Source organism: Panthera onca, chromosome C1, assembly GCF_046562875.1.
Source record: "Panthera onca isolate mPanOnc1 chromosome C1, mPanOnc1 haplotype 2, whole genome shotgun sequence".
Taxonomy (NCBI): Eukaryota; Metazoa; Chordata; class Mammalia; order Carnivora; family Felidae; genus Panthera; species Panthera onca.
In genome coordinates, this window is record NC_138346.1 from 33,843,295 (window position 1) to 33,866,357 (window position 23,063).

At 41.7% G+C, this 23,063-nt stretch overlaps 1 protein-coding gene across 2 annotated transcripts in view; it reads right to left on the reverse strand.

The window, feature by feature from the left end:
- Nucleotides 1-23,063, reverse strand: part of KIAA2012 (KIAA2012 ortholog) — a 108,082-nt gene that overhangs the window by 48,104 nt on the left and 36,915 nt on the right. Inside the window, exons 12-13 of one of the 2 annotated variants that reach the window (XM_060622975.3) lie at nt 13,564-13,632; nt 4,809-4,885 (exon numbers count right to left, since the gene is read on the reverse strand). In XM_060622975.3, the coding sequence (XP_060478958.3) occupies nt 4,809-4,885; nt 13,564-13,632 (146 nt within the window). The remainder of the gene's footprint in view (nt 1-4,808; nt 4,886-13,563; nt 13,633-23,063) is intronic. The other variant, XM_060622976.3, reaches the window with a different exon arrangement.

A 23,063-nucleotide genomic window follows, 5' to 3' on the forward strand; every position in this document is an offset into this window, starting at 1 on the left:
AAGGACCCTTCTTGCTCCAAGCTTACATAGATGGATCTGTGTGGACAATAGAGTTTCATAGTTTGAGATCCAAACTTTTCAGAAAAAGAGGTAAATTCATTGTCCCCCAAAGTCTAGGGTCAGTGGGATAAAACAGTGAAAAGGGGTTGAGATCCTTAGAAGAAGAATTCTGGTGACCCTCTCCAACAATTTAGTAAAAACTAAATAATTTTAACAGTAGTTAAAAAATAATGGCACTATGATATTGCCTCTTGTTTAGCTTTCTGTATACTTGTTGTTTACTGTGACTCCTAGATCATTTAAAGCCAGATGTGAATAAAACTAGCTTTCCTCTTGATTCATTTTTCCTTCTTACAGGGAGGATTTTGAAAGAAAAATGAATAATAGTGAAAAATAAGACAAACTAAAAAAACCTCAACTCAACACGGCCCTAATTTCAAATTATCATGACAGAAATTTTTTGCATGCATTATTTGCAAGTCTTTTCCTTGCAGATTGAAGATGTCACTAGGCGTCCTTCTTGGAGATATTTTTGAAGCTAATAACTGAGATTGGGCCCAGCACTGATTTCTAAGAGAATTAGCTGTCTGCATCTCCCTGTCCAGAGAAGTAGGCTTTACTCCCTACTTTTTGTTACTCATTCCCAAAGGCATGGCACTGAATTTCTCCAGGAAAATTTTCTATTTTTTTGCATGGTTGCAGTTCTAGTTAATAATTACATTGATTTCCACTTTTAAAATTTAATCCATAGCTCTCAACTAGGGGTGATTTTCCCCTACAGGGGACTTTGGCAAGGTCTGGACACATTTTTTGTTGTCACAACTGAGAGATTGTGCTATTGGCATCCACTGGGTAAAGGCTAGGGATGCTGCTTAACATCCTACAACCCATAGGAAAGCTCCCCGTGACAAAGAATATCTGGCCCAAAGTGTTGATGGGGTGGAGGTTGAGAAACCTTGTGTTAAACTGTTAGTATTAAATTACAGTTTCTAGTATGAACAAGTATCATTTTTAATGAATGAATTAAACCTTTCACCGAGAGGGATATGTCATAATTAATGTAATCATTTCTTTGATGTTGGACTATGAGGCTGTTTCCAATTTTTCCTTATTATAGATAATCCTGCAGTGGACATCTTCACTCATTTTTTCAGCTGAATTATTTCCTTCAGATAAATTCCTGGGAGTCAGAAGTACTGAATAAATGAGTAGCAATATTTTATCATGCTTCACAAGTTATATTGCCTGCCATTTTGCTTTACAACTGGATTGAACCAAATTGCAACTCACCAGAAGTGTATAAGTGTACCAGTTTTACCAAAACATAGTACTGGGTGTTGCCATTAAAAAAAAAAAAAAAGTGGGAGGATGGACTACCTGGCTGGCTCAGTTGGAAGAGCATGTGACTCTTGATTTTGAAGTTGAGTTGGAGCCCCACTTTGGGGGTAGAGATTACTTAAAAACAAACAAACAAACAAACAAACAAACTTAAAAAAAAACTTTGGGGCACCAGGATGATCAGTCTATTAAACTTCTGACACTTGATTTTGGCTCAGGTCATGATCTCACATTTGGTGAGATCGAGCCCCCTGTTGGGCTTCGCAGAGCCTGCTTGGGATTCTCTCTCTCCTCTCTCTCAAAATAAATAAATAAACTTTAAAATATTAAAAAAAAAGTGAGAGGAGGCATACATCTCAAATATAAAATGGTACCTCCAGTTTCCCTCAATCTGCATTTAAATTGCTACTCAGGATAAATATTTTCCATACTTGTTTTCTATTGCTATTATTTTTGATATACATTGTTTATGTCTTTTACTTATTTTTCTAACTGGTTCTCAATGTTTTCCTTTTAACATTTAATGTAATCTTTATCAAGTATAGATAGCAATGCTGTTGTAGTTAACGCAATTTTTAAAAAACTTTTCTTTTTTTCAGTTTTGCTTTTTCTGCCCCTTCAGCATAGATATGTTAACGTTTCCTGCTGGTATTTTCATTTACAATTTTAATACTCTTTTTAGGTGCTGGTCACCTCACCCAACCTGCAGCCTCTATACAGAGAGGCCCTGGGGAAGAGGAGAAGCTTCTCTCACGATTGATGTCAGCCACCGAGGTAAGAGCAGTGCTCGGTCGCTGACGGTAGTGGAAACTCATTTCTCTTAATCAAATGAAAGACCCGAGGAGGAGCCACAAGGCAGAAAGGAAAATATATGTGAAGGAGAATACCAAATTCTGCGAGGAGTTTGAAGGACCTGCATTAAAAAAAGGGCATCATACCTTTAGGACTTCAGAACTGGCAATGCTCCGTGTGCAGCCATTAATATGCAAAAAATGCCTTCATAAATACTTGATTCTGTTCACAGTGGGGAGGCCGTTCATTTGAAAGAGGAAATGGGAGCTTGGAGTTGAAACATGTCTGCTTGTCTCCTTTTTCTTTTTTCACTGCTCTTTTCATCTGCACATTTCCCCCTTGTCGTTTCTTCCCCCTCTTTCCGCTTAACCCCCTCCTCCAACTCCCAGGAAGTTGTTGATGTCGTTGCTACTCCGATTTCTACTTGTAGATTTGCCTCGAGGCCCTGATCCTTGGCCGGCTGTGGAAGGGGCGGCTCAGGACCTAGTCGCGCAATTTGCCACCCCGCGTGTGGGAGGCCGGAGCCCCAGTCTTTCCCGCTCGGTTCCACGGAACAGACGCACACGAGCCTTCGAGGCTTCAAATGCAGCCGCTAGGGGGCGCCCGGAGGCAGCCTCCCGCGCCCAGGGGCTAAATCCACGAACCCGGTCACGGCTGGCTTTTCCTCTCACCCACGAGTCAGAAACTGTTTTCCACGTCTAGGTCTGTGACTTCTCGTGGAGACATGGGGATGCCCATATATTCCACCTCTGGGTTTTTTTTCTCTCTTTCTTTCCTCACAGCTAGCTCAATGATAAAAAGTAAAAGTGCTTTATGTGACTGAACTCCTAATAAGGTCAGACCCCAGTGAGGGGAGGGAGAGGGCGAGTCAGTGAGGAATTAATGGGAAGGAAAGAAAAGTAGAAACTGCTGATGCTGATAAAGATCAATTTTGTGTGCTATCCTAGCCTGCTTCAGAGTGGGAAGGCAACCCTGCAAGGAATCCACTGGATTTGCCAGCGGCCCATCAAGGTACGTAACTGAAATCTGCTGGGCAGAAATTTGTTTCTAAATCCTTTCCAGATGCTTTATAGTAAACATGAAATTAGTCATTTACATGGAGTAGGTTGAGGAAGTAGTTAAAATTGAAGTCAGTGATTAATCTAATAAAGGGCCATTAGCCTCAAGAAGTAAGGGGGTGGGAGGCATGGGAGCAGCCTCCACCTTCCTCAGTCTCCCCCGCCCCCTGCTATTTTCTCTGTGTTTAGGGGCTGGTGGGGCTCCCTAGGCTTTTCCTCGAATGGCTTTCCTCTTGGGGGCTACTTCTAAAGGAAGTAAGACCACTGTGACTTGAACAAACCAACCTGTTCCGTTGGGAGGAACGGCCCTCCTTTCACAAAAAAGGCACACGAGGTTCTCAGTAACCTGGTTTGCCACAGCTTCTCCGGGGAAACCCAGGATTAGGGTTTAAGACCCTCGGCCTGGTGTTCCTCTTTCTGACTGCAAGGCTAATAATTCAGTGTAGGGCTTCATCTGACGTGACTGAGCCACTGTTTTATTGCTGGCGATATTAGGTCTCCCGAAATACAACCAGGGGAGCTGTGTGAATTTGGAGTGCGTTTCGGGTAAGTGAGGCATCTGCAAGGCCTTTGGAATTGTGGAATTATCAAAATATAGCAGGGTATATTTTCCTTGGTTACAGACTGTCTTAAAAAAGAAAACCTTCTAGATCCCTCATAAAGGCTGTCTTCAAAGCAGGCATGTAAAAAAAAAAAAAAAAAAAAAAATGCAAACGTTGGTTCAGTGTTTCCTCAGTAGCAGGAAGGGTCAGCTCAGCTGTGTTTTACCTCAGTGGAGGCCTGACCCAGCCCGGGGTTCTAACAGTGAGAGTTCAGGTCCTTTCTCAGAACCCAGCTAGGCACACGCATGAAACTAAAACTACTTTTATTATTATTGTTTTTTAATAAATGTGAGGAAAGAGGAGAAAGCCAGACTGTGGCAGGAAGTTGGAGATAAGGGAGAAATAGAGATCATGCACCCCTCTGTCTGCCCAGGCTGTGGCCCAGCAGGTCGAGAGACCTGAGCGTGCCCTGGAACTGTGCTGTTTCTGCCTCAGGTTCTCTGAGACCCTGGGTACAGCTCCAGGAATTCCTCCTGAGTTGTCTCTCTAGAGTGAATTTGAAGACAGTCCAGCCTCAAAGCTTCAAATGAAGTAACAAACTGATAAATACTTATGAATGTATGTCCTTGAAACACCAATAGACATTTCTGACCCATCGAGATGAAACATATTTCTCCTTTTTTCACAGTAGCCTTACATTTTTTTCTTGATTGTTATTTTTTCCCCCCTCCCCATTAGGAATGAGAATTGGATGGGAAAAAAATGGGCCCTTTAGTACAGAGTCTGAGTGGCTATTGCCTTTCTGTATTTCCCTCTTCCCTTTTTGGCTTTGTAGAAGTCAGGGAGAGGCCTATTCAACTTATTCAGGCACATGAAGAGCCACACAAAACAGTCCAAGCTGAGTTAAGACATTCCAAGGAACCTCTGTGATTTTATAGTCCATTTGTCTCATTTTACTGATGAGGCAAATGAGGCCCAGAGAGGTGAAGCCTCTTACCCAGGGTCACACAGCAAGCTGAGGCAAGAAACTAATAGACCAGCCTCCCAGTCTCATGCTCATTCAGAGTCAATACTGTACCTGCTTCTCTGGCTTTTGGGTCAAAGGTGAGGTTTCATTAAGATTTGTGTGAAGATAGGTTCTGGATTCATTGTTTGCTATGGTGAAAATCAGAAAAGGATCAAAGCTGTCAGATCTAGGTCTCATTAATTTTTATATATACTATATACAAACACACCTAGTTCATGTATATAGGGTTATAAACACACATACACCTATGGCATTCATATTTACTCACTAAACGACACCTGGACCCACTATAAGCACAGTATAAATACCATGTTAAGTATAGTGTTGAGAACTTACACTCAAATTTCTATTTTTCTTGTTTTGGTTGCTTTTTAAAAGAACAAAAGTAAATTCTTTGTGCTACTAAAATTCAGATACAGCTGAAATTAAAAAGGAAATATTGATGAAAAAAAATCTGCTGATACTGTTGAATATAAATTTTGTATGATTGTACTTCACTGAAGTAAGAAAATGCTTCTACAACCTTCTGGATAGAGGGATCAGAGATTTCCCTTTTCCCTCATAATGTGGAGGGGCAACAGAAGTGGAAACATAAAGGGGCGCCTGGGTGGCTCATTTGGTTAAGTGTCTTTCCTCAGCTCAGGTCATTATCTCCTGGTTCGTGGGTTCAAGCCCCGCATTGTGCTCTATGCTGACAGCTCAGAGCCTGGAGCCTGCTTCGGATTTTGGGTCTCCCTCTCTCTCTATCAAAAATAAGTAAACACTAAAAAAAGTAAAAAAAAGAAAAGAAGTGGAAACATAAAGCAAACAAAGGCAAAGGCCAAAGTAGGGCTGGTGGGAGATCATGGAACTTTCCATAAAGCAGGTGCCTCGAAGACGATGTTAATCTGTGTGGCTTTCCTCCATGGTTGAGTTATCACTGCTTTCCACAGGTGTGGAAGCTGAGGCTTGAAAGGTAAACTAATCTACCTAAGGTTGTACCACTAGTGAGGGTTTGAGTAAGGATTTGAGTCCAAGACTCAAACCCCGTGCTGCAAAAGGATAGAATTTATTTTGCTTTTCTTTTTATCCCTAAGAAAGTAAATTTAATATTTATAAAGGAATGTTTATTTGGGGAACAGATTTGGCTAAGCACATGGCTCCACTAACAAGGGTTTTAGTCGCTAGTGTGGGTTGAGTGTCCAACAAAAACTTATTTCCATGCTTGTTACTTTTAAGAGCCTGTGGCATCTTTGTCTCTTTGACCTGAAACCTCTACTCATTCCTTGTGGGCCAACCTTTCCTTTTCTGTTGTTTTTCAGCTGTCCTGTTCTTCTGGTTTGAAATGGCTTTAGGACAGATTTAAAACATTCCTTTTTTAAAACAGCTGGGGGAACTGAGGTCCAGAGAGTGGCTTCTTGAGATTGGCTTAAGGCTGTTCCTTGAAACAGTGTAAGACCAGAACCTGAACCCAGATCTCCCAACATAGCATCTAATACTTTTCCCTCCACATCACACTCCCTCCATTAGCCTGACTTGTGCTTGCCACATCACAGCTGCTTGGCCGTGATCCATCCTCTGGACAAACCCAGCCCAGCAGAATTGCATTGAGATGAGGTTCACTTCACTGTGGCTTGGAAGGAACTTTGGGCTTCTTAGAAATGAAACTTATAAATTCTAATGCATAAAGAAAGTTCTTGCAACACCAGGAGAATGAATCAGTCAGCCAGAGTTCAAGAAATGTAAACACATTTTTAGATAGGAGACTAAAAAAAATCGCTTAGGACTTCTCCATCTCTTGGGTCAAGACCCTGATAATTTACTGAGGTCCAAGCTGTCAAGGAGGAGACACAGCTCAAACTACATTCCTGGGAGATAAAGCAATGGGGGTGGTAAAACTTCCTCTCTGAACAATGAGGCAGGATCTACCCCTGTTATCAAGCTGAAGGAACTGACTGACCCATCAACCAATGCAGGCAACTGGCTGTGAACACAGGCCTGGCTCTTTCTCATCATTCTGAGCTGGTGTGTACATTCACAGACTACAGACTGCACAACTTCTAGGCCTGCCTGAAACTGGGAGCTCGGAGTCTTTCTGTGATGAATATTTCTGCCACTAAAGAGATAAACAGAAAACACATTCCTTCTCTGGCTGCCCACCATCAGGCCAGAGCAGATTTTCAACTGCTAGCATTAATCTAACCACAGGCTTTTAGCAAGGAGATAGCATTCCCACCAGATAATCAGGCAGTTTCAGAGATGACCCTTGCTAGATGGGGTCTCATCCCAAAATCTTCTGCCTTCTTCAAATCATGGGATCCTTCACCAAACACTCAAAAGCAGGAAAGAGTATCTGATTCTAGCGTGGAATAGGGTGCCTTAAAATTTCCTTCTGTTTAAACTTATGTTAATGATGTTTAATACTGAAGTTATCATTATTCATTGTTTTGATAAAAATGAAATATAATCATTTATTCCCATTGTTTCAGAAAACTTATTTTCCTTGGTATGGGATACTCTGGTGGGCCTCATCTGGTATCAGAATAGAGACCAAACCAAAAAGTCATCTTATCAGGCAAACCGGGCCACCTGGCTCCTTCATGGTCGTGTGTCAGGGCTTGGAAAGAACAAGAGACTTGCAGACTCCACGTGGCCAAACATTCTGTGGTTACAAGGGCAGTAGCTTTTGGAGGTGCTGGCAGGAGCCTCTTCAAATATGTGTAGGGCCTTTTCTCACACATGCCATTTCTAAGGCATGATTACTCTTTGATCCTTAGTATGCTCCCATGACACTTTCTTCATAATTTGCAGTGGTTCCTCATTGGAGAGGGGATATATCCACTGCCAAGCAGATCTCAGAAAGCACTTTTGCCTTCTCACAGCTTTGCACTTGGACCTGCTGAGCCCAGCCGAAGCCAGTGGGAGAAGTCTTAAAAGTCAGCCTTTGTACCTTCATGGTTTTGTGTTTTTGGTCAAAGATGGAAAATGCAAAGGCAAATTCCAGATTAATTAAAAAAAATCTTCCCAGTATAGATTAAACCATAAAAGGAAGGGTAATTCTGGTTCCTTTACATAGCGCTATGACCTTTCCTTAAAAATGATATCTAAAAATACTTATTTTATATGATATGACTCAAGATGTCTATGACCTATGGAGTGTTGGACATGCTATAATAAATCTTGATCTGCTTGTTTAGTGCAGGAAACCAAGACCCAAGATGGCCTCTTGGTATTGTCACTATCAAATTCTTGGGATAAGATTTAAGACGTTATTTATGCTACACATTTTTACTTTAAATCTTCTTGGATGAAGAGGAGGGTGAGATGGGCATATCAAACAGTTACTAAAGACCTGAGAAAATCTCCAAGCTAAGGACATACCGCAGGGAGATCTATTAAAGGAGCCAAGTAGACTCATCTAGAAGATATAAGTCAGTCTGAATGTAAATATGGAAATGCCTAGTAAATGCAAGGGCAATATTTTTCTTCCAAGTTGAAATAACAGTCCTTTTACTTACTTCTTTCTTCTTAGATCAAGTCTAGCTCAGTCTCAAGGGTTTGGCTTTAGCTTTGGGAATACCAACTTCTCTCAAAAGTTCATGAATTATTTTTTATGGAGAGGTTGAAAGGTACATGGCAGTTTACCACGCCCCAAATGGAAGACAAGCTAGATGATGGGATTTAAATATAAGTTGTATGGCAACAAAATATCAACTACATGAGAAACCCTCCAGTCAAGGTACACCGTAGGATTAATAAGGATACCTGTGGTGGAAGACTGTGAGGAAGAAGGGAATTAACAAAAAAGGCTAAAGGTGGAGCTACACACAAAGGGGTCATTTCGGTTCATGTGGTGATCTTAATTCTGTAGAAGATACTGTTCTTGGTCACTCACTCTCAAACAAGAATAGACATCTGGTCTAGCCTCTAACCCTACCGCCTTCAATTGTTTTTTTAGATAGCTGGAAGAGTCATTTCTCTAAAATAAAAATCTGGTTATACCAATTCCTGTTTAAATGGGATCTCACAGTCTTTGGGAAAATTTCTTAGTTGCTGCTATGGCTTTTTATGATCTGGCTTCTGCCTACCCCACTAGCTAACTGCATTTCTCCCCATTCCCTTCCCTACATGTACCCTGAGGGCCAGTCATTATAAGCTGCTTACATTTCTCCCGTGTCACCATGTTCTCTAACCTTAATGTGGTCCCTTTCCCTGGAGCAGCCTTAACTCTTCTCCACTTGGCTGGTTCCTATGTATATCCTTAGAAACTCAGCTTAAGTGCTCTCTTACTCTAAAAGCCTTCTCAAGCTTCAGGCTGAGTTAGCTCTGAGTATTCATAGCTCTCACCACACGTTACTACTATGGATGACACTAAGGAATAGACTTTGTCTCTCAATTCTATTCTTGTGCCTAATACAGTATATGGCATTAGGAGATGATCGATTAGTGTTTGTTGAATGAATAAATGAATAAGCAAGCTTATGTGCTTTGTAAAACAGATTCACTAATTCTTTCTGTTGGACATGGTCCAATGCTCACGTCTTCATTATTTTTCAAATGAGGAATTGTAGAGAACTAAGAAAACAGCAAACGAAAATCCATAGGCCACAGGGAGATGACTGAAAGAAGCAAGAGAGAAGCTAGGAGGCAAAAAATCCTAAAGAAAAGCCTCATGCTTCTTTATAGCACAAATGTCTGAAGAGTGGTGAAACAGGAAAGAGTATTTATGGATTACTAGTTAAGGAAAGTTACAATTTTTTGATCATTCTGATAGAAGAAAACATATTATAAACTTTATAGGTTGAGAAATATAACTGATACACACACACACACACACACACACACACACACACACACACATACACACATTAAAATCCACACCAGCCTTAAAATGCATTGTGCTAAGCACCACTTCACTGCTTGAGCAAGGCCCTGATCCCTTGTGCATATTATACACTAAGTGAATAGCAGATTCTGGCTACCTGGGAGGGACACATTCCATGAATTTCAAGAATCCTTAGTTTTGTGAATACCCCTAGTGTATATCATATCCCCAATAAAACTAAAGTATAAATGAAAAATGAGGGGGAGTTTTTCAAGCTCTTAATGAGTCTATAAATAAAGCATTAGAGTGATTTATAAAACTGTTTTCTTGGCAGAGAATCATCAAAATGTTAAACCACTTTACTTTCTCTTACGTTCATTACCAGCCCAAGGAGCTGGCCTTCTTTTTCGGGACATTAAAAATATTTATATGAAAAAATCAGTGTTCTTTTTGAAAAATAACTTCTCGAGTAATTGCAGGTGTTATAATAAACATGGATCACAGCAGTGAGATGTGGGTACTCAGAGGAGGGCTAGGTTCACTCACTAGCTTAGTGATGGTCTTCTGTTTTCCAGCTTCAAAATGTCTATGATTTGACTTCATGCCTCTGTAAGATGACATAGTGTATGTGTCCCTGATTTGTGAAGTCATTTGCAATAGTTGAAACTGAATTTCCAGTCCACAAATACCCAAGTTCCACCATCTACATAATTTTTTAGAATCATATCATTTTTTCCTGAAAATATTCATTAAAACCAAATGACCAAAAAGAAAAAAAAAAGTTGTGAAAGATCTACAGGTGATTTCAATGAATAGATGTCTTAAATTGCTCTTTGAACTCAATTCCAGGGAGTATCAAGTATTTTCAAAGTAGTGTTATATCCATTTACTTAAAAGCAAATGGGGAATGTCACGCATAAAGAGATGCAAGAATTGTTTGTTAAGGTCATTGAGCAAATCAAAGGAACAAATATGGTTCCTACATCTAAGCCCTGAAAGAGGTGCTTATATCTGCAGTCCCATTGGAATGGAGAGTTGTTATTTAATGGGTATAGCATTTCAGTTTTGCAAGAAGAAAAGAGTTCTGGAGATTGGTTGCACAACAATGTGAATCTACTTAACAATGTGAATGGCACATGTAAAAATCATTAAGGTGGTAAATTTTAGGTTGTATGTATTTTACCACAGTTTTTAAAAATGACAGGAGATAGGAGGAGATGAGGAATTGTATTCCAGGCAGAGGCAACAGCATGTTCAAAAGCTTGGAAATAAGAAAGAGATTTGCATTAGCCTAAGGTCTTTTAGTTACTAGGAGTAGAGAAGAGAGGAAATAAGTTTTCTTTCCCTTTCATGGATATAAAGCTTGCCATGGAGCAATTCTGAAATAGTCTAAATTTGTCTTTGGCACTCTACTATTTCCCTTTCTGTACTTTTCTTTTTGGGCCTTCTCCTCATATAGCTAATGTCCTTCTGTTCATCCAAGCTCTCCAGGGCAACCCACCAGTTAGGAATGTTTCAATTCTTAAAACACTCTTTACCTTCAAATTACCCACCTCTGTTTTAACCCCTGTCAGAATTTTTAGTCCTTCAGAGCAGCTGTTCTCAGCTAGGTTACAAGAGGACAGCCATCTGATCAAATAAATTTTTACTAAAGTGTAAATGACTATAGCTTCTCAGAAGTGTCAACCTTATAAGAGAATACTAGTGAATTCAAAGTGAGCCTAGTAAGATTTTCAATAGTAGAGTGAAATGAAATTATAACATTTTTGGCCGTATGAGGAAGAATGATTCTGGTCTGGAGAGCTACTCTGTAAATGGCCTATCTTACTTGAAAATCTGTCTCAAGAGTTTGGTTCTCCCAACCTATTCCTACTTGTATTCAGCTTCTGTCCTCCCCACGTCTCTGAAAGTTGTAAATCATTTTCACTGTTACCCACAAAAGGGTGTCTGATGCTGAGTAAGGGAAATTGGAGGAATAAAAGGATGTATAACAAAAACCATTTATTTATAGGAGTTGTTAGGTCAGTAATTTCCTAAACTATCCATACTGTCAGATGGCAACATGCCTATTTAGATTGATATCGCCACTACCCCTGCATCATGGTAAGAAAGGAAGGGTTCTTGGCTTCCAATCACAGCTTCTCCATTTAGTGTGTGACCTTAGGCAAGTCACTTAACCTCTCCGAGCCACATTGTCCTAGATGAAAAATGAAGATAATGATAGAATTTACCTCCTATCATTGGTGTGAGGATGAAGTGAAATAATGAATGTAAAGCGTTCAGCACAAAGCTTGGCATATCAAAGAGAGATAACAGTGGTACCTATCATCTCCACCATCACCATCATCATTCACCAGAGAGCTCCTATTAAGAGCTGCTCTGGCCCAGTTCCAACTAATAAGTGAGAATGAACAGAGCTGACGCTGAAACTTCCTACCATGGTCAGCATGTCCATCCAAGGAGAATGGCAGGAGGGGTAATGCAGAAAGCCAGGCTCTCAAGTATTCTCTGCTTACAGATTTTGGGATTGGCAAGCATATGATTGTGCCTTCTCTCCTTTTAGTCTTGTGGTGTCTGGCAAAACCAATTCCCTCCCCCCAGCTCTGGCTCCAGCACACCATCCGTGGCATTGCTTCCTGTCACTATAGCAGGTCCTTCATTGGAGATTCATTGCTGCCTGTCCCCAAATAAGCAGTGAGGAAGACCATACACATTTCTCTATTAATCAAAGACAATTTTGGGGAGAGAGAGGTGGTCTCTACATAATCATCCTTTACCCCTGGTCTGAAGCAATGGTGGTAGGTGGAGGATGAACTGCAAAGTCAGCCTACACTTCTCGTTTTGGCTTCTTTCTGCATGGGGGGGAGTGAAGTATGAAAGGAAGCTTGGAAGAGGTAGTGCTGGCTTCAGTCCTCCATTTAGAAAACATGCCTGAGTGGGGGCCTAGGTGGCTGAGTCATTAAGCATCTGACTTCGGCTTAAGTCATGATCTCACAGTTTGTATGCTTAAGCCCCGATTCTCTCTCTTTGTCCCTCCTGGGGTTCTCTCTCTCTCTGCCCCTCGTTCACTTGCACCCTCTCTCTCTCTTAAAAAAAACAAAAAACCAAAAAAAAAAAAAAAAAAACAAAAAAAACCATGCCTGGGAGCATTTTTCAAAGTTTCCTCATTTGTAGTTGTGCAGGCTGAGCACAATGCGAGGGGCAATGTCTACCTCATCATAATGTGAATTGTGCAGTGTGTGACCTGCAGAACCCACAGGGCATCCTTGCAGATTTCCCTTCCTGGGCCAACCAAGTACCAGCACTTGGTTCAGCTTCTCTTCTCCCCTAGGATTTACACTCAGACCACAGCACACAGTGCTGCCCATGCATAACTCATGAGGACACCACATTTCCCAGGCTCCCCAAGAAGTGAATCCTCTTTCCTACTTATTGCTATATTTGGGGAGAAATTGTGTGTTTCTGGAGGTCTCAGTATCAAATAATATGTATGGGAGTCAAATGACATAGAGGAGAAGTAGAGGTGACCTTTTTTAAAAAATTGTTTTTAACATTTATTTATTTTTGAGAGAAAGAGAGAGACAGCATGAGCGGGGTAGGGGCAAAGAAAGAGGGAGACACAGAATCCAAAGCAGGTTCCAGGCTCTGAGCTGTCAGCACAGAGCCTTAGGCGGGCCTCAAACTCATGAACCGTGAGATCATGACCTGAGCTGAAGTTGGACACTTAACCGACTAAGCCACCCAGGCGCCCTGACCTTTTTTTTTTTAAGTTTATTTATTTTTGAGAGAGAGAAGAGAGACAGAGCGCGAGCAGAGGTGGGGCAGAGAGAGAGGGGACACAGAATCTGAAGCTGGCTCCAGGCTCTGAGCTGTCAGCACAGAGACTGATATGGGGCTTGAACTCACAAACCGTGAGATCATGACCTGAGCTGAAGTTGGATGTTTAACCAACTCAGCCACCCAGGTGCCCCTAGAAGTGACCTTTTTAGAGGAAAAGCTTACCTTTTAGGAGGTGTTGAATACTAGACCCCTCCTTTTCATGGCTGGTATTTGAATTGATAGATTCATAGGCTGAAAAACAATAAGGGTTTTACCTGTGAGTGTGAAAAAGTCTTGAAAAAAGCTATTTTTCTTACCTCAAGACAAGGGAAAACCAAGTGGAGGCTTTGATGCTTAAGCCTCATAATAAACTGAATGGTTTAAAAAAATCTGTTGGTGCTATCATGGAGAGAAGGTTGATCTGGGATTTAAAAAGTGCTGAAGAAAATAATACTTTTATTGAAGATGTTTAAGAGTGAAATCCTGTAGGGACCATGATGCTGAAATTCTGAGAGGAAAACTTTTTACAGAGCAAGAGCATGAAACAGTTAATGCTTGACACATGCTGTGAGGAGATGCCCAGATTTGAACAGCAGATGTGCTATGGGGCCCCAGAGCGTGCAGCAATGGGGGGATGACAGACAAGCGTGAGGAGCCCCAGCCTGCAGCTGTAGTGCAAATACAAGGGTTGGACCAGGGGAGTCGGGGGGGATTCTAACCCATCTGATTCCAGCCAAGAAGACAGACAGGCTTTTGCACAGCCCTCATGATTCTTTTTTTTGCAATCTCTTAAAGTTACCTTGGGCAAAAATTATTCTTCTGGCTGTCCTTGTCAGTCAAAATGAAAACTCGTTGAAGCAATGATGTTTTAATGGATGAGGAGAATTTGGATGACAGACCAGAGAAGGAAAATTAAGGGGTGGTGGTGGTAATGGATTGCAAAGGGGTCAACTGAGTGGATCTGAAATGGAAGAACAGTTTTTAATGGGAAATTTGGGGGGTGGGGCAGGGCGGGTTTGTGATATTGAGGAGATAACAATATGGAGGAAAAAGTCAGAAGGAATCCTAGAAAATTCCAACTGGAAAGTATTTTGAAATCTTCTAACCGTCCCCCTCCAGACTCATTTCCAAATATATTTATATATGTATGTATGTATTTATGCTTCTTTGTCTCATTACTGATAATAAACTAGAGAGGGTGCCAAAAAAGAATGTTTGTTTTTATTGATTTGCTAAACTGTGGTGGGCTTGGAAAAGCCTGTTCCTTGGTGTTTTTCCACCTCTCGAGTACACACACACAGCCGCACACACACACACAACTTAGGCTGAGCAGGGCAACTTGGGATTCTGAGAACCAACACTGGAGAGAGGAAAAGCCATAATTAGTGTTAATTGTTGACCCTACAGTTCAAGAATAGATGCTCTGGAGAATGGGAAATGAGAACAAACATTAATTATTGAGTAGGGACCTTGGAGACAGACACTCCGGATTAAAAGGAGAGAGATAAATTGCATAATGAATGTTAATTTTCCCTCAAAGAATTGAGTGGTCGGTGGTTGGAAAGGAAAAAGAGGCTAAAACAATCATGAAAGAGAAACCTCGCTGTGTGTGGGGGTAAGAGGGTACAGGGTTATACACACACTTTCCATCACTGCTTACCGCCTCACCCTTTGCCTTACAGCTCCCAAGAAATTTGCTCTGAGGGTTTTCCTTAGGACTCTTACTGTATACCATTGTTGTCTGCTAGGAAGCTCAACCATTTCCCCAAGAGCACATAAGCCAGAAAACAGGCACACTGCACACTGACAAGCTGAGAGGTGTGTGACACTGAAACTTATTTTGTATGTGTGTTGGTGGGGAGTGTAACTTACAATGAGGGGGGTGGAGGGGCGCCTGGGTGGCTCAGTCGGTTAAGCCTCCGACTTCCGCTCAGGTCATGATCTCGTGGTTTACAGGTTTGAGCCGGGCGTGGGGCTCTGTGCTGACAGCTCAGAGCCTGGATCCTGCTTCGGATTCTGTATCTCCTTCTCTCTCTGCCCCTCCCCCCTCATGCTCTGTCTCTCTTTCCTTCAAAAATAAATGTAAACATCAAAAAAAAATTTTTTTAAAAATGAGGGACGTGGCTGGAACTGAATGCCACTCAAGAGAGAGCTGTGGCCCTGTGTGTGCTGCTGTGGGGGTGATGGGCTCCAGGGCCTTAACTGTTGCTTTATCTTAAGTGTAATACATCCCCCTCCCCCTCCCCACCCACAGCCTCCAAAGAAACCCTCTTAACTGAAAGTGAAAACAGAAAAAAGGTAATTTGAGTGGAAAATTGGAGATGAAGATTGTAGCTAGTTTTGTAAAGAGACTCTAGTATCAGGCTTGTCACTGGCTGCTCAGAGTTAGAGAGCTGGTGCACGTCCCCACATCCAGGCAGCATCCCCCATGTCTGTGCACTGCCTTCTGTTCAGGCCCTCATCAGCTGTTGCCTGGATGGCTCTGCAGTAGCCTGAGCGCTCAGCCTTTTCTCTTGCCTGTTCCTTCATGCTGGCACACGCACTGGGTTACATGACACCCCTCCTCAAACATCTGTGATTCCTTGTTGCCTAAAAAGCAGCATCGATAGCTTTATCCTGGAACACAAGGTCTCTGCTCTGGCCCTGGCCTGACTTTCAGCCCCGTCTCTTCCTGCAAAGCCCCTCACAATCCATACACATGGCCGCTTGTCATTTTCTACACATATTCTACTTTCCTGTCTTTGTTCATGCTGGTCCCTCAGCTGGTCATGTCTTTCTCTCTGCACTGTTTATCCACTTTTACTAATTTCTCAAAGGTTAGTGCAAATGGAATTTCTCTGCAAAAATCCCTCCCTGGAGCCCCTGGATGCTCTAGGTTAGAATTGATCACTCCTTCCTTGAGCACCCCTGAATCGTGTTGGTTAGGCCTCTAATGCAGCACTCCTGCCATTCTGTCTTGTGGTGGAGTTCTTTCCTTGTGAGTCTGTCCTCACATGGGCTGTGAGGCCCTGCTGGGCAGTAGCCACAGATGCTGAGCCTTGGAAACAGGATGAGAGAGCGCAAGCTCTGGGATAGGGATGCCTGGGAATGAATAAGCTCACTGCTTACAGGGTGAAATCAAAGTGCACAGGGGAGTTAGGCTCCCGTGTTTGTTTCCCCACACTGATATGTGAATGAAAATACTCACTTCATGGGATTACTGGCTGATGGAATGAGATGACACCGGTGATACAGTGCCTGAGAATGTTTGCACTCAATATCAACCTCTTTCTCTGTCCCTTGCATATGATAGGCATTCACATTTTATTATAGGAGTTAAACACACATGTAATGGGTCTTCTCTCTTTTAGGTCCAATAATATTTTATATAAGAAGTTTACTTAATACTTTACAAGATGTACTGCAATATGTTACCAAGTGGGAACTGGGATGGCAGATATTTTTTTATGCTAACAAGGAAACACACTTTATCATGTATTTCAGTATCATTCTGAGGACTGGAATTGGGAACACATTTGAGAATAATCCTTTTTTTGGGTAGCATGAACTTTTTTTTATTTTTAATTTTTATTTAAGTCCAAGTTAGTTAACATATAGTGTAATAATGATTTCAGGAGTAGAATTTAGTGATTCATCACTTACATATAATGCCCAGTGCTCATCACAAGTGCCTTCCTTAATACCCATCACCCATTTAGCCCATCCCCCTGCCTACCTCCCTTCCAGCAACCCTCAGTTTGTTCTCTGTTTTTAAAAGTCTCTTATGGTTTGGGATGGCAGATGTTATTATAGTCACATTATTTTAGCTAAGGAACATGGTGAGCTGCTGTGACAAGAGACTCTAAAAGATAAACATTTATTTGTCTTTCTGATAAGAGTTGAGAGGTAGGTGGGCAGATCAGGGTGGCTTTGCTTCATGAAGTTATCTGAGCACTGATGTTTCTTATATCTTATGGCTCCATTTTCTCATCGACTATTGCCCTCTTCTACCTGGTTGAGCTGTTTTACCACCTCAGCCGAGTCCAAGGGGAAAGAAGACCAACCTCCTTTGGTAAAGAGGAAGGCAAGCAGTGTCCTTTTTAAGAAAATAACCTGGAAGTTGCACACGTTACTTCTATTCACATTTCATTAACCACAACTTAATCACATGGCCATACTTGGTTGCAAGAGAGGCTGGAAAAACGTAATTTCTAGCCAGCAGCCATATATTCAGTTAAATTTGGATGCTTTTAAATGTGTATTTATTTATTTTGAGAGAGGGAGAGAGAAATAATGCACATACACACACGTGTGTGAGTGGGGGAGGAGCAGAGAGAGAGGGAGAGAGAGAATCCCAAGCAGGCCCTGCACTGTCAGTACAAATCCCGACAAGGGGCTCGAGCCCATGAACTGTGAGATCATGAACTGAGGCATGATGAAGAGTCAGATGCTCAACGGGCTGAGCCACTCAGGTGCCCCTGGATGCTTTTAATAAAAGGAATAATGAAAGAATGGATATTGGTGAACAATTAAAGTCTCTGCTACTCACAGTTTCAACCATTATTTATGGGCAGTATTCCAGGAGTGCCCATGGTATTTTCTGGGATATTCAGAAGTAGATAAAGGGGATTAACCCATAGGAGTTTTAAATCTTGAGGAAAGAAGATAAAAAGTAAAAATGGTAAAGGAAGTGATGAAGTGCCTGGTGAGAGGCCCAGGCAGTAAGAATTAGTGGAATCTAAGAAATCGGCAATTAGCATGACATCAGGTAAGCCGTCACAAAGAAGGTGGGAATTCAGCTAGTCGTTGAAGCCTGGAAACTTGGACAAGAAGGACTGGAGGTAAATATGATTTAGTAGGAAGAGCTTTGACCTGAGTGGGTGCAGGAAGATCTGGATTTGAGCCTTAGATTTGCCACATAGAAGCTGTGTGACTTTGGGCAAATCACCATACTTTCCTGGGCCTCAGTGTCCTTATCTATAGAATGAGAGAGTTTGCAAACTGTGGTCTCATATCTCTAGTGGCTCCGTATAGACCCCCTACCCAGGAACAATCTTAGGAGGGGAAGAATTAGCTGAGCTGTGGAGAAGTTGGGGGGGACATAGACCAACCCCACTTCAACCAGACAGCTTTGCTGTTATCCATATAATTTACTAGTGTCCTCAGCAAGTCTATTTGATAAGCGCTTCCTCTGCTTAAATGATGATGAAGGTCATGCCTCCATTCCGTCTTGACTCTGGGGTTCTCCGAAATAGAACAAATGTAAGGGAGGTAGAATTCATAATTTCATGGGCTTTCTAAAAAATGTAAGTATCATCATATGCAAAAAAATAAAGAGGAACTAAATATTCTTCAATACTTCATTATTGATTTTTTTCCTTAAAAAAATAATTTCCAACAGATTCAGAGAGAACTATTATTTTTGACATTTTTCTTCTTTGGGAGGCATAAAGTGGTGATGACACATTTTTAGCCAAATATGAGGTAGGGGAATTTTTGTGCTTATAGGAATCATGAGAGGTTTTTGTCAAAGGAAAGGAGGCTTCCTAGTATTTTTTTAGTGGCTCTCTGCTGGTGGCTATCAGAACACCTTCCAGTGTGGGCTGCTGGGGCTTTGCTGGCCTCACTGTGATGAGGGAAAGAACCCTACTTCTCTATGAAGTCCAGGAATAAGCACAGCTATCACAGCCTGCTGTGTGGTCTATGTGACAGACCCAAATTAGCTCCATGCTGAGCCTTATGGGAATCTCCCATAATTTCTGTAAGGAGAGTATGTTGGTCAGGGCTTAGTGGAGAACAGAAACCACCATGTATTTTAAAAAGGAATGGAGTTACTATACAGAACTTGGTGCTTATAAAGTTGCTGTAGCAACTACCTCAGTCTTCATAAGCTTGCTTGTCAGCACAAGTAGCCCAAAGCTTCTGCCTTGCTTCTGCCCTCCATGGCTCTTGCTAGAGCAGCTCTTTGGCAGAACCCAATTTGCGTGTAGCCTCCTGATGGCAAAGGTTATCCAGGAAGTGTTTTTATCCTTGCCTCTGCAATACAGGAAGGCCCGCTGGAAGACAGTGCTAGGTGCCAAGTGACCATATCCAGTCACATTTTCCTATATTTCAATTGACCTGAGATTATTAGAACTGGCAACATTATTTCTTATGGGTTATTAACAAACACTGATTGGGCAAAATTTGCAATCAGTCCAAAATTTGCACACTGGCTGCTTCTTACTTTCCTCTACTTCTCACTCAGATGGATGGATTGTGGACCTTATGATTAGAAGTGATGTTTGGAAAATGAGAATAAGAACAGTTGTGAATTATTGAATGGCTGAGATCCTGCTTCAGGATTTAGACAGCAGAAATGCCCCACCAAGAGAGTCTCCTTGGGAAAAGGGCATATTTAGTAACATACAACATTATAGCTGGAAGGAACCTTAGAAAGCATCAGTTTAGCATTTTCCAAAGTGTTCCAAAAATGACTTAGATCCACATGTGCTTTGCTGAAAACAATAAATAATTAAGTGGTCAAATAAGTTTGGGCAACAATGCATATCCTCATCTGAAAGAGCAGTAATTCACGTTAGCATATTAGAGGCCTTGTGAAGTCCTGCAGTAAGAAATCTGCTTAGCTAATTTAGCTCACTGGTTTCCACACTTATTTGACCTCAGAATCTTTTGTTTTTTACATAATGCCTGTTAATCTTCTGAGGAATTGGAGTTCTATGGGACATAGTCTGGGAGGATTGGATCTAATTCCATCTACTCTTTTCCCATATGAGGAAGCTGAAGTCCACAGCAGTGAAATTACTTGGCCATGATCACAGAAATTGCAGGTGGTAGAGCTGAGCATAAACCCCAAGACTTTGGACCCTTAGTCTGGAGTTCTTTCTTTTTACCCTGAACACTACTTTGTCTAAAGGACTTTTCCTCCTTTATTTTTTTTTTTTAATTCAATGTTTATTTATTTTAGAGAGAGGTGGGGGAAGGGGCAGAGAGAGAGAGAGAGAGAGAGAGAGAGAGAGAGAATCTGAAGCAGACTCTGCACTGTCAGTGCAAAGCCCAATGTAGAGTTTAAATCCTTGAACCGTGAGATCACGACCTGAGACAAAGTCAGACACTCAACTGACTGAGCCACCCAGGCACCCCAACGGACTTTTCCTCCTTTAACTCTCCTGTCATCTTTAAGGCACCAGTTGTTAAGAGAAAGACTACTCAATGAAAATCGTATTCTTTTACCCATGGGTTGCCACAACCAGCATTATCACAGATGCCAAATGGGGAAAGCAAAGAAAAAGTCAACCGTTTAGTATGTTTGCTTCTAAATAATCAGTGTTTTGAGACCAGCTGGAATATTCTTCAGACCCTACATGTTTCTGTTTACCAAATTGCAGATCACCAGGAAGTGACACGAAGTATATGATCTATTGCTAAAACTATCGCCAAATCTACTGACCTAAGAACAAGAAACCTTTATTATATCTTGCACAGTTTCTGTGGGAATCTGGGAGTGGCTTTGGTGTGTGATTCTAGTGCAGAGTTTCTTGTGAGGCTGTAGTCACAATGTCAGGCAGGGTGGTCATCTGAAGGTTTCACTGGGGCTGGAGCATCTCCTCTCAAGCTAGTTTACCCATAAGCCTGGAAAGTTTATTCTAGCTGCTGGCAGGAGGTGTTACTTCCTTGCCATATGGACCTCTCCACAAAGTTGCTTGAGTAGCCTCATGACAGACATGATGGTTGGCTTTCCCCAGAGTGAGGAATCCAAGAGAAAGAGCCAGGAGGAAGCCACAGTGCCTTTTATGACCCAGGCTCAGTCTGGGTCAATTCTGTCATATTCTACATTTATTAGAAATGAGCCACTATGTCCCATCTACACTCAAGGGAAGGAGTATTAGTTTCTCCCTTTTGGAGGAATAAGTGTCAGAGAATTTGTGGACATATTTTAAAACCACCATACCAAGAACCAAGAAAAAGTTGTAAGAAGAAGGATGCTAATTAAATGACCAAAACAGGGGTGCCTGGGTTGCTCAGTCAGTTAAGCAGCCAACTCTCAATTTCAGCTCAGGTCATAATCTCGTGGTTCAGGAGTTTGAGCCCTGAATTGGACTCTGCACTCACAGTGCAGAGCCTGCTTTGGATCCTCTATGTCCCTCTCTCTCTCTCTCTGCCCCTCCCCTTCTCATGCTCTCTCTCTCTCTCTCTCTCTCTCTCTCTCTCTCTCACACACACACACACACACACACACACACACAAATAAATAAACATTAAAAAATAATAAAATAAATGACCAAAACATAAAGAACATATTTGGGGTAAAAATCCATTTAGGACAAGAACAAGTGCTAACTGGAAACTCTGAAAGAGATCAAGAATTTAAATTTACATGGGGGCATATGGGTGGCCCAGTTGGTTAAGTGTCTGACTCTTGATTTCAGCTCAGGTCATGATCTAATGGTTCTTGAGATTGAGCCCTGTGGCAGGTTCTTGCTTACAGCATGGAGCCTGCTTGGGGTTTCTCTCTTTTTCTCCCTCTCTCTGCCCCTCCTCGCTCTAAACAAACAAACAAACAAACATTAAATAAAATTTAAATTTACATGGACCTGAAGTCTCAACCTGAATCACTGGCACAGACATCCTTGAACTTCTTGCAATGAAAAAACTTAGAAAACTTCTCTTGTGGCCACCATTACTGGGAACATAGGTGAAGGATCTGACTCAAGGATAAGCAATGCAGAGAGCACAGCCACTGCTTTGACTTATATCCTTCCAAGTGAACTTTTCCTTTCTTAAGCCTTTGCATTTTCTAAGTGTTGCAATATCCCAACATAACCAAGAGTGTCAAATTCCATCTCTAGCCTTCACATCTTTTTTTTTTCTTCTGAAGGTTTATATCCATTTCTCTATGCTCTCTGAAAGCAAGATATCATGATCTAATTGCCTAAGAATGTATTTCCAAATAGATGTTGACAGAGTCTGAGAGTCTCAGAAAGATCAGACAGATCATATTGTCTCCTTTACTCAAGATTTTTAAAAAATTAACAACAACAACAACAACAACAACCCAACGTGATCCCCAAAGAACTTTCCTTTGTGGTACCTGGGGTATTCAAATCAATCAGCAAGTATTTCTTGGACATGTGATAAAGATAAGAGGTTCTCTGGGACTCATGTAATATATTTGAGGAGCTAAACAGAAAACAGATGCAGATTAAAAACAATAATCACAAAACTGGGATTGAGAGAGAGGAATGGGCTGAGGCAGTTATAAGAGAGGAGGTGGATTTATTAAGAAAACTGTCCCAGAAAAGATGAGCCTTTGCCTGGAACTTAAAACAATTCTCAATATTTGTGAACAATTGGGCAAAGGCTGGGAGGGGCATAAGAGAAGGAAGCCTGAATGTCTGGGCCATCGGAGAGATGAGGAAAGCGTGGGCCTGAATGTGATGGGAGACGAGACTGGAAGGATAGGGAGGGGAGGATGGTAGAGATGGATCTGAACAAACTGAGCTACAAAGAGTTTGGTGTAATTGGAGCAAGTCCTTTGCAAGAGTTGGACATTTTTTTTAGTATACTCCTTCTCAAAATGAAATGAAACAAAACAACAGCAACAAAATCTTTCCTATTCACAGAGACTCTCCAAAGGCTAGACCTGTTCTATGGGCCCCCCGTAGGGAGATGTGGGTTTCAGGTTCTGCCTTGTCTTCCAGGAC